General features: G+C 50.6%; 1 protein-coding gene across 1 annotated transcript in view; it reads right to left on the bottom strand.

Moving 5' to 3' along the window:
• Positions 1-1,704: 1,704 nt before the first annotated feature.
• Positions 1,705-12,171, bottom strand: part of FBN3 (fibrillin 3) — a 73,162-nt gene continuing 62,695 nt past the window's right edge. The window contains exons 64-68 of the mRNA XM_040241621.1: positions 8,225-8,353; positions 8,015-8,134; positions 5,932-6,166; positions 5,247-5,397; positions 1,705-2,730 (exon numbers count right to left, since the gene is read on the bottom strand). Of these exons, the coding sequence (XP_040097555.1) occupies positions 2,398-2,730; positions 5,247-5,397; positions 5,932-6,166; positions 8,015-8,134; positions 8,225-8,353 (968 nt within the window). The 3' untranslated portion in view covers positions 1,705-2,397. The remainder of the gene's footprint in view (positions 2,731-5,246; positions 5,398-5,931; positions 6,167-8,014; positions 8,135-8,224; positions 8,354-12,171) is intronic.

The following is a 12,171-nucleotide window of genomic DNA, read 5'->3' as shown; positions in this document are numbered from 1 at the left end:
ACCTTTCATTATGGGGTGCGAACCTCTAGCCTGTGTTGAAACCCACACAATGCCCTCTGACCATAGGATCTGTGCTCTTAGGCTGTGAGGGCCAAGCACTTGTATGAGTGGCTGCAGGCTCTGTATGAGTCCAGCCTTGTGCTTCCCAGTGGCAGCCTTGAGCAGATCACTCTTTCTTCCTTTCTCATCACTGGGGTCACCATGCTTGCTCTGCCCAGACCCCTGGGCTGTAGTGAGACTGGGTGATGGACAGAGAAGTTCTCTGCATGCTCTGATGGGACCCAGAGGCTCCTGATAAGTCAGGTGGGCCAGGAAGGGAATAAGTACAGAGCCCTGTAGCCAGGCAGTAGTGACCGCTCTGCAGAAGACAGAGCCGCACACTGGGGTCCTGGGTCTCTGACCCAGACTCGAGCCACCCAACTGTGTGGCCTCCATTTCCACCATGACTGAGAATGTTCCAGAGGAGACCCAAATGTACCATCCCTAAAGGACAATAAGTGGTTGGGGGCCAAGGTGCAGACTCAGCGGAATGTCCCGGTCCCACTACACTGTGTGGGTGCCCAGAGCAGGTTCCAAACTCCCAAAGCTTCGGTTTCCCAAACAGAGGTGGTAACACTGCCTGCCTCATACATGTTCATGGGGACTAAATATGCTATTGTTTGTTACACATCAAAGCACCTGCACAAGCTTAACTTTAACACGATGAGTTCATTGAGCTTGGCCATCAAATTCAGTAGATCCAGCCCAACCAGGCATGGTTCCCTGACTTTGAACTCGGTTCTTCTATCTGCACCTTGGTGTTGCCTTGGTCAGTTTGCTTAATCTCTCTTAGCTTCAGTTTTCCTATCTGTAAAACGAGGATGAGAGTAACAGTATTTATTCCACGGGGTTATAAATGTAACAGGGAAGAACCTTTTGTATCCTATTTCAAGTTAATCAGTAAAGGGATGTTGCCTATAAGCTTAAATTATACATAATGGCCCATCTCTGGGAATGTTGCTTCCCAGGTAATGAGCACAAACCTAAAATACCTTCGATTAGCTTACAGGAGGCATCCAGGCCAGGCCCATCTGTGAATGACTGCAGGAAGGAAGAAATTAACATGTCCCCTCCCCTCTGGAGGCTGACGGGAACCAGGAAATTGGTTTGACTTCACACCTTCCCCTTTTAGTATAAAAGAAGCCTGGATTTAACTCAGGCAAGACATTCCTTTGGGGCACAAGTCCACCATCTTCTCAGTTTGCTGGCTCTCCAAATAAAGTCTCTATTCTTTGCCCCAACAACTCATCTCCCGATTTATCGGCCTGTCGTGCAGCGAGCAGTGCGGGAGCTTGGACGCAGTAAGAAGGACCGAATGGGTCAGTAATTGTAAAATACTTAGAATGGTGCCTAGTATATTATGTCATCTGAGCTCATGAGTCATTATCAGTGATGGTAAACCCACGAGGGAATCAGTGGTTAGCACTGCAGCCTGACTTTGTGTCAAAACTCCCGGGTCTGAAGTTGGCAGAACCTACCTGCACCCTGGGATGATGCCCCAAGACACAGCATTGGTCTTCACCCATCTCACCTACACCCTTCCTCCTTGGAACCCAGGGTAGAAGCTCATGCTTCCCAAAGCTGCTGCCCTCCTGGTCCCCTCCTCGTAAGCCCTGCCTGGCCCTGCCAAGAACAGCTTCTACTGCCAGAACTTGCCAAGGGACATACTTAACCCAAAATAACTTTATTGTCTCTGCTTCTGATATGAAAGTATCCTCAGAACCTTAGCCCAGTTCCCCGTGGGGATGATGAACACTGTTGCACATCAGTGACTGCGCTGGGGCCCCGTGGGCTCTTCTGCTGGAAGGGACATGCCCTAGGCCCACCCCAACCACCCATTCCCATGTCCTCCCGACCCCCTGGGGGCCAGCCCCCCCGCAGTGCAGAAGTTTCAGCCTGAGATTGACCAGATACAGTGAAACTCAGGGCCCTCCTGGACCCTGGCTGTAGAAGTGGAGGGGGCACGCAGCTCCGGCTGCCAGCTGTCTCCAGGAAACAGTGTCAGGGTCCCTCCGGTAGAGGTTGGGCTTGCTGGAGGTCAGAGGATAACACTTCACTCTTCCTGAGTTTTGGGGTTCCACCTGGTCGGCCATTGCTGCAGGGGATCAAACCCTCCTGCCTTCCAAATCTCCCACCTCTGCAGAGGAGGACCACATGGGGACCCAGGGGTCCATCGAGTCCAGGGCTGGTCATTAGGGTCTTCCAGGGCAGGGGTGGGTCATAGCAAACAGACTGACATCAATTTCCCCAAAACCCCATGGAAGGAGGCAGGGGTGGAGCAGTGCCCAGGTGGTGAGTCTGAAAATCAGGCTGCAGGGGGTTCCTGGGGCCAGGTGGGAGGTGTGGGAACCCCCGGAATTACAGCAGCTGCAACTGCACCTTCAGCCGCAAGGTTCGGCCCCCAGGCCGCCCCTCTGGCTGGGTGCCCCAGGGCTCGGCCACACTCACAACCTCCAGCTGGTAGGTGCCAGGCCCTGGCTTCCGGCGCCCCAGCTGCAGGGAGCTGAGACCATGAAGGTGATGCATGCGGAAGAAACCTCTTTCGTTGCCACGGGCAATGACGTAGCGGACGCGGCCCCCCAGGCTCTCCAGCGCTGGCCTCAGCTCTAGGATGTGCTGGGCCTGGCCCAGACAGGAGAGGTTCAGTCCCAAGGTCAGCGGAGCCTCCATGTCAATGCTGGCCAGGCTCGCCTGGGGAGAAAGACCAGGTGGATGATGGCAGGGGCTCGGAGAAATCAGAATGCGGGGGTATGGGGGAGGCAAGGGGCCAAGAGGAGATTTTCAGCCAATCTCTAAAGTGGAGTAAAAAAGGACCACTCAATGCCCTTGACTCCTGTCTAGCCCTCCACCCACAAGGCCAGTGGTCAGCTTGGGCTGTAGACAGAAGGTGAAGGTGGAGGCTGGTTCCCAGGTGGAAATCAAAGAGGGGGAGGCAGGCTGACTTCAGATCCCTTGTTTCGACCAAGGGACCTTACTTGGATCCCTGCCAGTCTGGATGGAAGAAATAGAGGAGTCCCCATCAGACACCCAGACCAAAGAATTGATACTTTCTGACTGTGGTGTTGGAAAAGACTCTTGAGAGTCCCTTGAACTGCAAGGAGATCAAACCAGTCAATCCTAAGGGAAATCAACCCATGAATACTCATTGGAAGAACTGATGCTGAAGCTGAAGCTCCAATACTTTGGCCACCTGATGTGAAGAGCCAACTCATTGGAAAAGACTCTGATGCTGGGAAAGACTGAGGGCAGGAGAAGAGTATGACAGATGATAGTTGGATGGCATCACTGACTCAATGGACATGAGCTTGAGCAAACTCCGGGAGATAGTGAAGGACAGGGAAGCCCGGCACGCTGCAGTTCATGGGGTTGTAGAGAGTCAGATACAATTTGACAATTGAACAACAACCCAGATTGGGAAGCAGTCAGATGGCATCAGGCCCCAAAACGCTAAGGTCACTCAAAGGTGGTCTGGGGTGGCTAGAGTTATGACCATGGGCATTGCAGCAAGAGCCAGCCCCAGACACACAGTGACAGAGGCACAGAGGAGCCAGACAGAGGAGCTGCCCAGTATCGCTCCAGTTCCGGAGGCCCGCTGCACTTCCTGCATCTGGGCTCTCTGAGAGCCCCGCTGTGTGCAGATGACAAAACCCTCTTTATCTAAGCTCCTCTGAATGCTTCCTGGCCCTGGCAGCCAGACAGGACCCCTGAATAAGCCAGCAAACCTCAATGGCAGGCTGACCCTGGCTGGGTGATGAGTCCAATCTCACAGGAGGTTATCTGTGTTTTCGTCTCCTTTGCTCTGGGCAGAGCTGTTTGTTCTGCCTAAGTTACATGCTGCCTAAGTTACATGCTGTTTTGCTGTTGCCTGAAAGTGAAAGCTATTCCTGTCCGTGCCCCACCCCCTTCTTTCCGCCTTTCAGTTCCAGAGATTTAGCCCTTCACCAGGAGTGCTGCTAGACATGCACTCTTAGTGACACCTCCTGGAAGTCCATGGGTATTGCAGGCAAAACCACAAGACCCAGCCTGCTTGGGGTCCATGCTAGAAGCCCTGACAACCACTCCAGTCACTCTTACTGAGTTCCAAGGGCTGGTGAAACAGTGGCAAACCTGAGACATTGGGCCTTATCCCTGTGAAGCTTACAAAAATAATGGCAACAAATGCTTTTGTTGTCTGTCACCTCCTGGCTGGGACAGCCCTCTCTCAGAGTCCCTCTGGGTTTAAGCACCAATAACCCTCAAAACAGCCAGCTTAACGCCTTCTTCCCTCCCCCTCGTTCAGACCCTCTGCCTCTGCCCCTCTTTCCAGTACCCATGATGCTCCTGGAACTACGCCCAGGCCTCCTGGGCATATACCCACATGGTTTTTCCCAGAAAGGGGAAAACAACAACTAGAAGGAAAAGAAAAGCAAAGAAAGTGCTTAGAGCAGCACATGTATCCAGCAGGTGCTCAACACATGCTTAGCTTTCAGACGCCTTAGAGGGGATGGTGGCAAGACTGGCCAGAAGTGGCCTCAGGGACTGTTCAGTTGAAGGACAAGCAAGCTGAATCTGTGACAAAAACATCCTCCCTACACAAGGCCCTGGTGAGGTCAGGGCCACAGCTGGAGTGGCCCCAGGGGACAGAGTGGCTAAACTGCAGAACTGCTCTGCTGTTCTTGAGAGTGTAGTGGGGAGGGGGGAGAGACCCTGGCAACTTCCAGAGACAAGGAGGGTTCAGGAGGCCTGGGCATAGTTCCAGGAGCATCATGGGTACTGGGAAGAGGGGCAGAGGCAGAGGGTCTGAACGAGGGGGAGGGAAGAAGGGGTTAAGCTGGCTGTTTTGAGGGTTATTGGTGCTTAAACCCAGAGGGACTCTGAGAGAGGGCTGTCCCAGCCAGGAGGTGACAGGTGACAAGTCTCAGGGCATAGGCAGGTTTGGGGGCTCAAGGCATTTCTCCTGCATCCAAGTGCCATGGAAAGGATCCCCGGGAGGCATCACATCTCAGGTCTGTGTGGGAGGGGTCTGACTTGTCACTGGGAGCAAGTTGGGGTGTTTGGGGGGCCTCTGTCCCCCAGAGAGCTCCCAAGGGGAATCCTCAGGCTGAGAAAGTACAGGAAGATGCAGGCAGGTACCATGACACAGGGGACAGCTGTGACCTGGAGTCTGTGCTCCTCATTTCTGCCCATCCCCTGGCTGCTCCCCATGCCCAGCACACCCCCTGTGGCACCTGGTGGTCCCTATGGGCACTACGCCGTGGCCGGTCATGAGAGTGCTGGCCGTTGATCTTGCATTCATAGCAGGCTTCAGGCGAGAGTGGCTCCGCCTCATCTGGGGCATCCTGAGATCCAGGGCTGAAGCTCAGGCCAGAGACACAGTGCCTGGGCCAGGACAGGGGGCAGGTGAGTCAGGCTGGTGGGACCTCCTCAGCCACCCCACCCCCAACACTCCACTTGGAGCCACACTGCCCATGGGGACGAGGATGAGTGCCAGGGTGGCTTTGCATGCACCTACATGTGGGTGTGCATCCCTTGACTTACGTGGGTGTGGGTGTGAACCTGCTTGCACGCAGAGGTGTGGATATACACCCAAGTGTACCCGTGTGTGTGTGTGAGCCTGCGTGCACCCTGTCAACATGGGCTTGCACACGTGCACACTGGGATACAGGAATGCACAAGGGTACCCAGGCACAGGTGTGAGCCCTGTGCACACTCAAGTATATTAGCATTGAGCACATGAAGGTGTGACACACTACAGCGGTGTGTGAGCTTGTGTACGCACACCCACAGGTGTTGTTGGGCCTCTGCCCCATTTCTCAGCGTACGTGTATCTACATGCCTGCATGTGGGCCCGCGAGTGTGTGTGCACTCCCGGGGTATGAGGGGCTCTGGGTTCACTCCATTGAAGCCCCTCACCCTTGCCCAGCCCGGAAGTAGCCTCGAGGGCAGCCGCACAGGAAGCCACCGGGGGTGTTGGCACAGCTGTAGCTGCAGGGGCCCCTCCGAGCTGCACACTCGTCCACGTCCTGGCAGCCCCTGAGGGCCTGGTCAAAGTCAAAGCCCGAGGGGCAGACGCAGCGGAAGCCGCCCAGCGTGTTGTGGCAGGAGGCACTGCCGCAGGCCGAGGGTGACAGGACACACTCGTTCTCATCTGTGGATGGGGAGGGGGAGAGAGGGCGGGAGGTGGGGGGCAGGGGGGCCACCTTTGTATCTCCTGAGCCCTCCACCTGCATTGCTCCCGTCCCCATGAAGCAACTCCAACTCCTTCTTCAAGCCCAAGACCAATGTCAAAACCTCCATCAGGGGCTTCCCTGGTGGGTCAGTGGTAAAGAATTTGCCTGCCAATGCAGGGGATACAGGTTTGATCCCTGATCCAGGAAGATCCCATATACGGCTAAGCAACTAAACCCGTGTGCCACAACTACTGAGCCTATGTGCTCTAGAGCCCCAGAACTGCAACTACTGAGCCCACGCTGTGCAACAAGAGAAGCCACTGCAACGAGAATCCACTCACTGCAACTAGAGAAAAGCCTGCACAGCAATGAAGACCCATCATAGCCATAAATACATAAATAAAGCTATTTTTAAAAAAAGCCTCCATCAAGCTCCCTGTGAGTCCTTGGACTAGGTCTGTTGGCCCCTATACTTCATCTCCCCACCCCGGATCCCGTGATTCTCCTTTGAAGCATTTCTCAAAACTTCCTAGGAATCTTAGGGACTTCCTGGTGGACTGGTGGTTAAAACTCTATGCTTCCACTACAGGGGCATGGGTTTGATCTCTGGTTGGGGAACTAAGATCCCAAATGCTGTGCAGTGTGGCCGGAAAAAGAGAGGAAAAAAAACCCAAACCCAAACCAAAAAGCTTCCCAGGAATTTCTAAATGGTGAGATGTTCTTAGAACAAGAGCCCCCCTTGGCACTACTGTCATTTGAAGCCATTTCATTCTCTGTTTGGGGGGCCATCCACCCACTAAAAGCAAGGAGCACCCAGCACCCAGTTGTGACCATCAAAAGTATCTCCAAGACACTTCAAAATGGCACCTGGTTGAGAACCACTGACGTAATTGATCCCTGTCTCCCCCTCGAGACTGGACAACAAGTGGGCAGCAATGGAGTCTGATCTCAGCTCACTTCTGCATCCACAGGGCCTGAATAAGGCAGGTCCTGTGCAAACCATTGCCAAAGGAATGGATGAGTAAGTATGCAGAGCAGGAGACAGGCTGAGAAGTGGGTACTGGCCGAGGCACTGACCTGCCAGGGGACAGCAAACACATGAGACAGGGCAAAAGATGGAGAACTTAGCTGAGGACCCACCAGGAGGGGCAGGAGGAGGAGCCAGAGAGAAGGCAGTGCTGGAGGTAGTGGCAGGACAGAGAAAGCCGAGTCACAGTGGATGGAGAGTCTGGGAGCGGTAGACAGTGATACCCAGAGCAGAGGAGGTGGAAGGCAAAGACCAAGGAAAGGTGATGGAGAGGTCACGGGAGAGTGGTCCCCACCTGGGTAGAATGTGAAGGCTAGACTGCAGGGGAGAAAGAAGAGGAGAGCTGAGGATGACGCTGTCATTAGGAGCAGCAAAGAACAGTGTGCAGTGAGGAAGGCTGGAGGGAAGGCTAGTCCCTCAAATTCAGGGCGTCTGCAACAGGTTTGACAAAAGATATAGCATACACACACCCATTTCCATGCCACATCCATGGCAGACATGACTAATCAATCCCAGCACACTTCCTCAGTAATCATAGGCACATCTCAGACTCTCCGCTAAGCTCTCCAGACTATCACTCCCTGAGAAATGACTAACACTCTGACACACTGGCTCTGCAGACCCATTACTTCCTAGCCTCCCCAGCAGCAGGGAACTCAACTAACTTCTAGACCAGCCCATCAGACCTTTAGGTAGTCTTGCTTATCACAGCATCCTGCCCTGGGAGTGGTTCCAGTCACCAAGTTTGGACAGATTCTGGTCAGGGGTCAGCTTCCTCCCAGCCACCCCCCCCACTTACCTACACACTGGCTCCACTGGGAATGTGGGGTGAAGCCCTGGGGGCAGCTGCAGCGATAGCCCCCCAGCTCATTCTGACAGCCATGCTTGCAGCGATGAGGCCCATTGCATTCATCCACGTCTATGAGATGGAGAAAGAGGACAAGAGGCTGGCCAGGCAGCCCCCAGGACCACCCCCAAGGGCCTAGACCTCATCCAAACCCAGTTCTACCTTTGCAGCCATGACCGGAGCTGTCCAGGGTGAAGCCTTGATAGCACTCACAGCTGAAGCTGCCTGGGGCATTGTGGCAGCGCCCACGGATACCACATGGGCCAGGCTGGGCCAAGCACTCGTCATTGTCTGCAGAGGACAGAGAAGAGGGAGGGCCACCTGGTGGTAGGGGCACCATGCTGCCGGGCCTACCACCTGATCAACTGTTCCAGACACATCTTAGGGCCTCAGTTTCCCCCACTGTGAAAGGAGATCCAGAACAGTGCCCACTTCACAGAAATGTCACAAACATTTGAGATCACACACAAATAGGACTTCATTTGACTCTCTACCACCTCAACTCTGTGTGACTTAGGGCAACTGACTTACCCTCTCCGTGCCTCAGCTTTACCAGCTGTAGTGTAGATATGATTATATCTACCTCATTGTGTTTATAAGAATTAAATTAACCTAATTACATGAAGCACTGGGACAGTGCTCAACATAAAATTAACAAATACCCCTTTCCTTCTCTGGGAAAATGACCTGGGGTAACCACTGCACCCTGTCCTCTTGGAAACCTGAAAATTGTGGGATATCAACCAGAGTCATGGACTGAATGTGTGTGGGTTCCCACCCACCTCTGCCACCACCACCAAATCCCCATGTTGAAACCCTAACCCCTAGAGTGATGGTATTAGAAGGCGAGACCTTTGGGTGGTGAGGGGCTTCCCTGGTGGCTCAGAGGTTAAAGCGTCTGCCTGGATTGCAGGAGACCCGGGTTCAATCCCTGGGTCAGGAAGATCCCCTGGAGAAGGAAATGGCAACCTGCTCCAGTACTCTTGCCTGGAGAATCCCATGGAGGGAGGAGCCTGGTAGGCTACAGTCCATAGGGTCGCAAAGAGTTGGACACGACTGAGTGAAAATTAGGGTTAGATAAGGTCATGAGGGTGGGGCACTCAAGATGGGATTGGTGCCTGTGTAAGGGACATCAGAGAGATTACTCCTGTTCTCTCTCCCCCATGTGAGGAAGAAGGAAGGAAGCCAGGAAGAGCCTCACCACAACAGGATTTTAACCTCAGATTTCCAGCCTCCAGAGCCAGAAATATATGTCTTGCTTATATATGGCTTGTTTTTTAAGCCACCCAGTCTATGATACTTTGTCATGGCAGCCTGAGCCAAGACAACCTAGTTACCAGGCAATATTCCCATGGTGGTCATGACCCACAGTGGTAAATTGCACTGGGACTAGGATCATGCAGAATGAACCACACATTTCTTAGGGGAATCCTAATTTGGGCTTCCTTGAGTTTGGAGAGTCTTTTATTATTTAAAACATTTTTTTAATTAAAGAAGTGTTTTTTCCGCACCATGCGGCATGTGGAATCTTAAATTCCTCAATCAGGGATTGAACCCACACCTCCTGTGGTGGAAGCACAGAGTCTGAAGCACTGGACTGCCAGGAAAGTCCTTACTTTTTAATTTTTTAAAATTTATCTTATTCAAATGAAGTTAATTTACAATGTTATGTTAGCTTCTTATATACAGCAAAGTGATTCAGTTTTATATATATATATATATATACACATGTATTTTTTCATATTCTTTTCCATTATGGCTTATTATAGGATACTGAATACCCTATGCTATACAGTAGGACCTTGATGTTTATCTATTGTCTGTACTAAATTTGCATTTGCTAATCCCAAACTCCCCATCAATCTCTCCCCCACCCCACCCTCCTTGGGTACCACAAATCTGTTCTCTATGTTTGAGAGCCTGTTTATATGTTGTAGATAGGTTCACTTGTGCCATATTTTAGATTCTGCATGTTAAGTGATGTGATATGGTATATGCCTTTCTCTGTCTGACTTCACTTAGCATGACAGTCTCTAGGTCCATTCATGTTGCTGCAAATGGCATTATTTCATTCTTTTTTATGGCTGAGTAATATTTCACTATCTATATATATGAAGACGCTATATATATATGAATATCCACTATATATATATATGAATATTCCACTATATATATATATATATGAAGATATAGCACATCTTCATCGAGTATGAAGATTCTCGACACCAGGCATATCCCTGTGGGAACCTAGCAGCTCTCTTGGGTACAGGAGGAATTGGGTCTACTAAGCCTTTGTGTGCACATGTGTACGGCTGCACACACACAGATGTCACGTTAAGTGTGCTCGCCTCAGGAAGGAGGGAAAGCGACTGAACAACAACAGAGAAAGGGGAATGCCTGTCATTTCATAGCTGGAAATGCTCACTCCTTTACTGGATATGCACATGGCTCACCTCCTTCAAACCTCTGCTCAAATTTCCTTTCAATGAGGCTTGTCATTAATTCTGTTTTAAAATTGCAGGCCTCCTAGTGATTCCTCTTCTGGGTGTGTTTACCCAAAGAAAATAAAAACACTAACTCGAAAAGATATCCACAGCCCCATGATCATTGCAGCATTATTCAGAATAGCCAAGACCTGAAACAACTCAAGTGTTCAAAGACAGACGAAAAAAGAAAAATGTGTTATATACATACAATTCAGCTATAAAAAAGGAGATGCTGCTGTTCATGATAACATGGTTGGTTGGACCTTGTGAGAATTTTGCTAAGATGAAATCAGTTGGACAGAGAAAGACAAATGCTGTATGATCCCACTTATACGCTGCTGCTGCTGCTAAGTTGCTTCAGTCATGTCTGACACTGTGCAACCCCATGGACAGCAGCCTACCAGGCTTCCCCATCCCTGGGATTCTCCAGGAAAGAACACGGGAGTGGGTTGCCATTTCCTTCTCCAATGCATGAAAGTAAAAAGTGAAAGTGAAGTCGCTCAGTCGTGTCTGACTCTTCACAACCCCATGGACTGCAGCCCACCAGGCTCCTCCATCCATGGGGTTTTCCAGGCAAGAGTACTGGAGTGGGTTGCCATTGCCTTCTCCACCCGCTTATATATGGAATCTAAAAACAAAATAAGAAAGCCAAGCTCACAGATACAGAGAATAAACTTGTGGTTGTTAGAGAAGGGTTTTGGGAGGGTGAGTGAAAGGCGTTAAGAGGGTCATAGGTACAAATTTCCAGTTAAAAATAAATAAATCATGGGATGTAATGTACAGCATGGTGACTGTGGTTAGTAATATTACAATGAATGAAATAGTGCCATTTGCAACAACACAATGGACCTAGAGATTGTCATACTAAGTGAAGTAAGTCACAAATATCATATGATGTCACTTATATATGGAATCTAAAAAGATGACATATATGAACTTGTTAATAAAACAGAAACAGACTCACAGACACAGTAAAAAATTTATGGTTACCGAAGGGGTAAAGGATTAATATACACACTCTACTATATATAAAATAGATAACCAACAAGGACCTACTAAATATTCACAAGGAACTCTACTAAATATTCTGGAATAACCTATATGAAAAAGAATATGAAAAAGAATAGGTATATGTATACGTACACATGTGGTGTACGTGCAGTGGCTCAGTGGTAAGGTGCCGGGAGCCAGCGTGAGGAATTCCACCCGTGACAAGGTCATGCGGCAGAGCTCTGATGGCAAGGCTAATCAGACCTCAGGTTTTCCCCCTGGAATTTCCTGAGCATCCACCCCCACAAAATAAGAATCTGCCTGCTTTTCCACTCTTCTGACATTCTCTGGAAAAAGTCAATTCAGGGCTTTAGTCTTCTGCATTTGAAAGAGTGTTTCAATCCAAAAACCCCTCTGATGGCTTTCTGGCCTGCCTGCAGGACTCGTACAGCTGCGCATGTGATTGTTTGAGGCCTCCTGACCGCAGGAGGCACAGGAAGCTTAAAACATCCTAGGAATGTAGGGGCTTCCGAAGAGTCAAAATCATTAGAATAGGACTGATTAAAGGTTTCATTTGTTGAGCCAATACTTGCTGCCAAATTTTCATATCCTTTATTTTTAGATATAGTTGGT

This window comes from Oryx dammah, unplaced genomic scaffold (assembly GCF_014754425.2).
Source record: "Oryx dammah isolate SB20612 unplaced genomic scaffold, SCBI_Odam_1.1 HiC_scaffold_5, whole genome shotgun sequence".
NCBI lineage: Eukaryota > Metazoa > Chordata > Mammalia > Artiodactyla > Bovidae > Oryx > Oryx dammah.
This window is presented reverse-complemented; position numbering and strand designations above follow the sequence as displayed.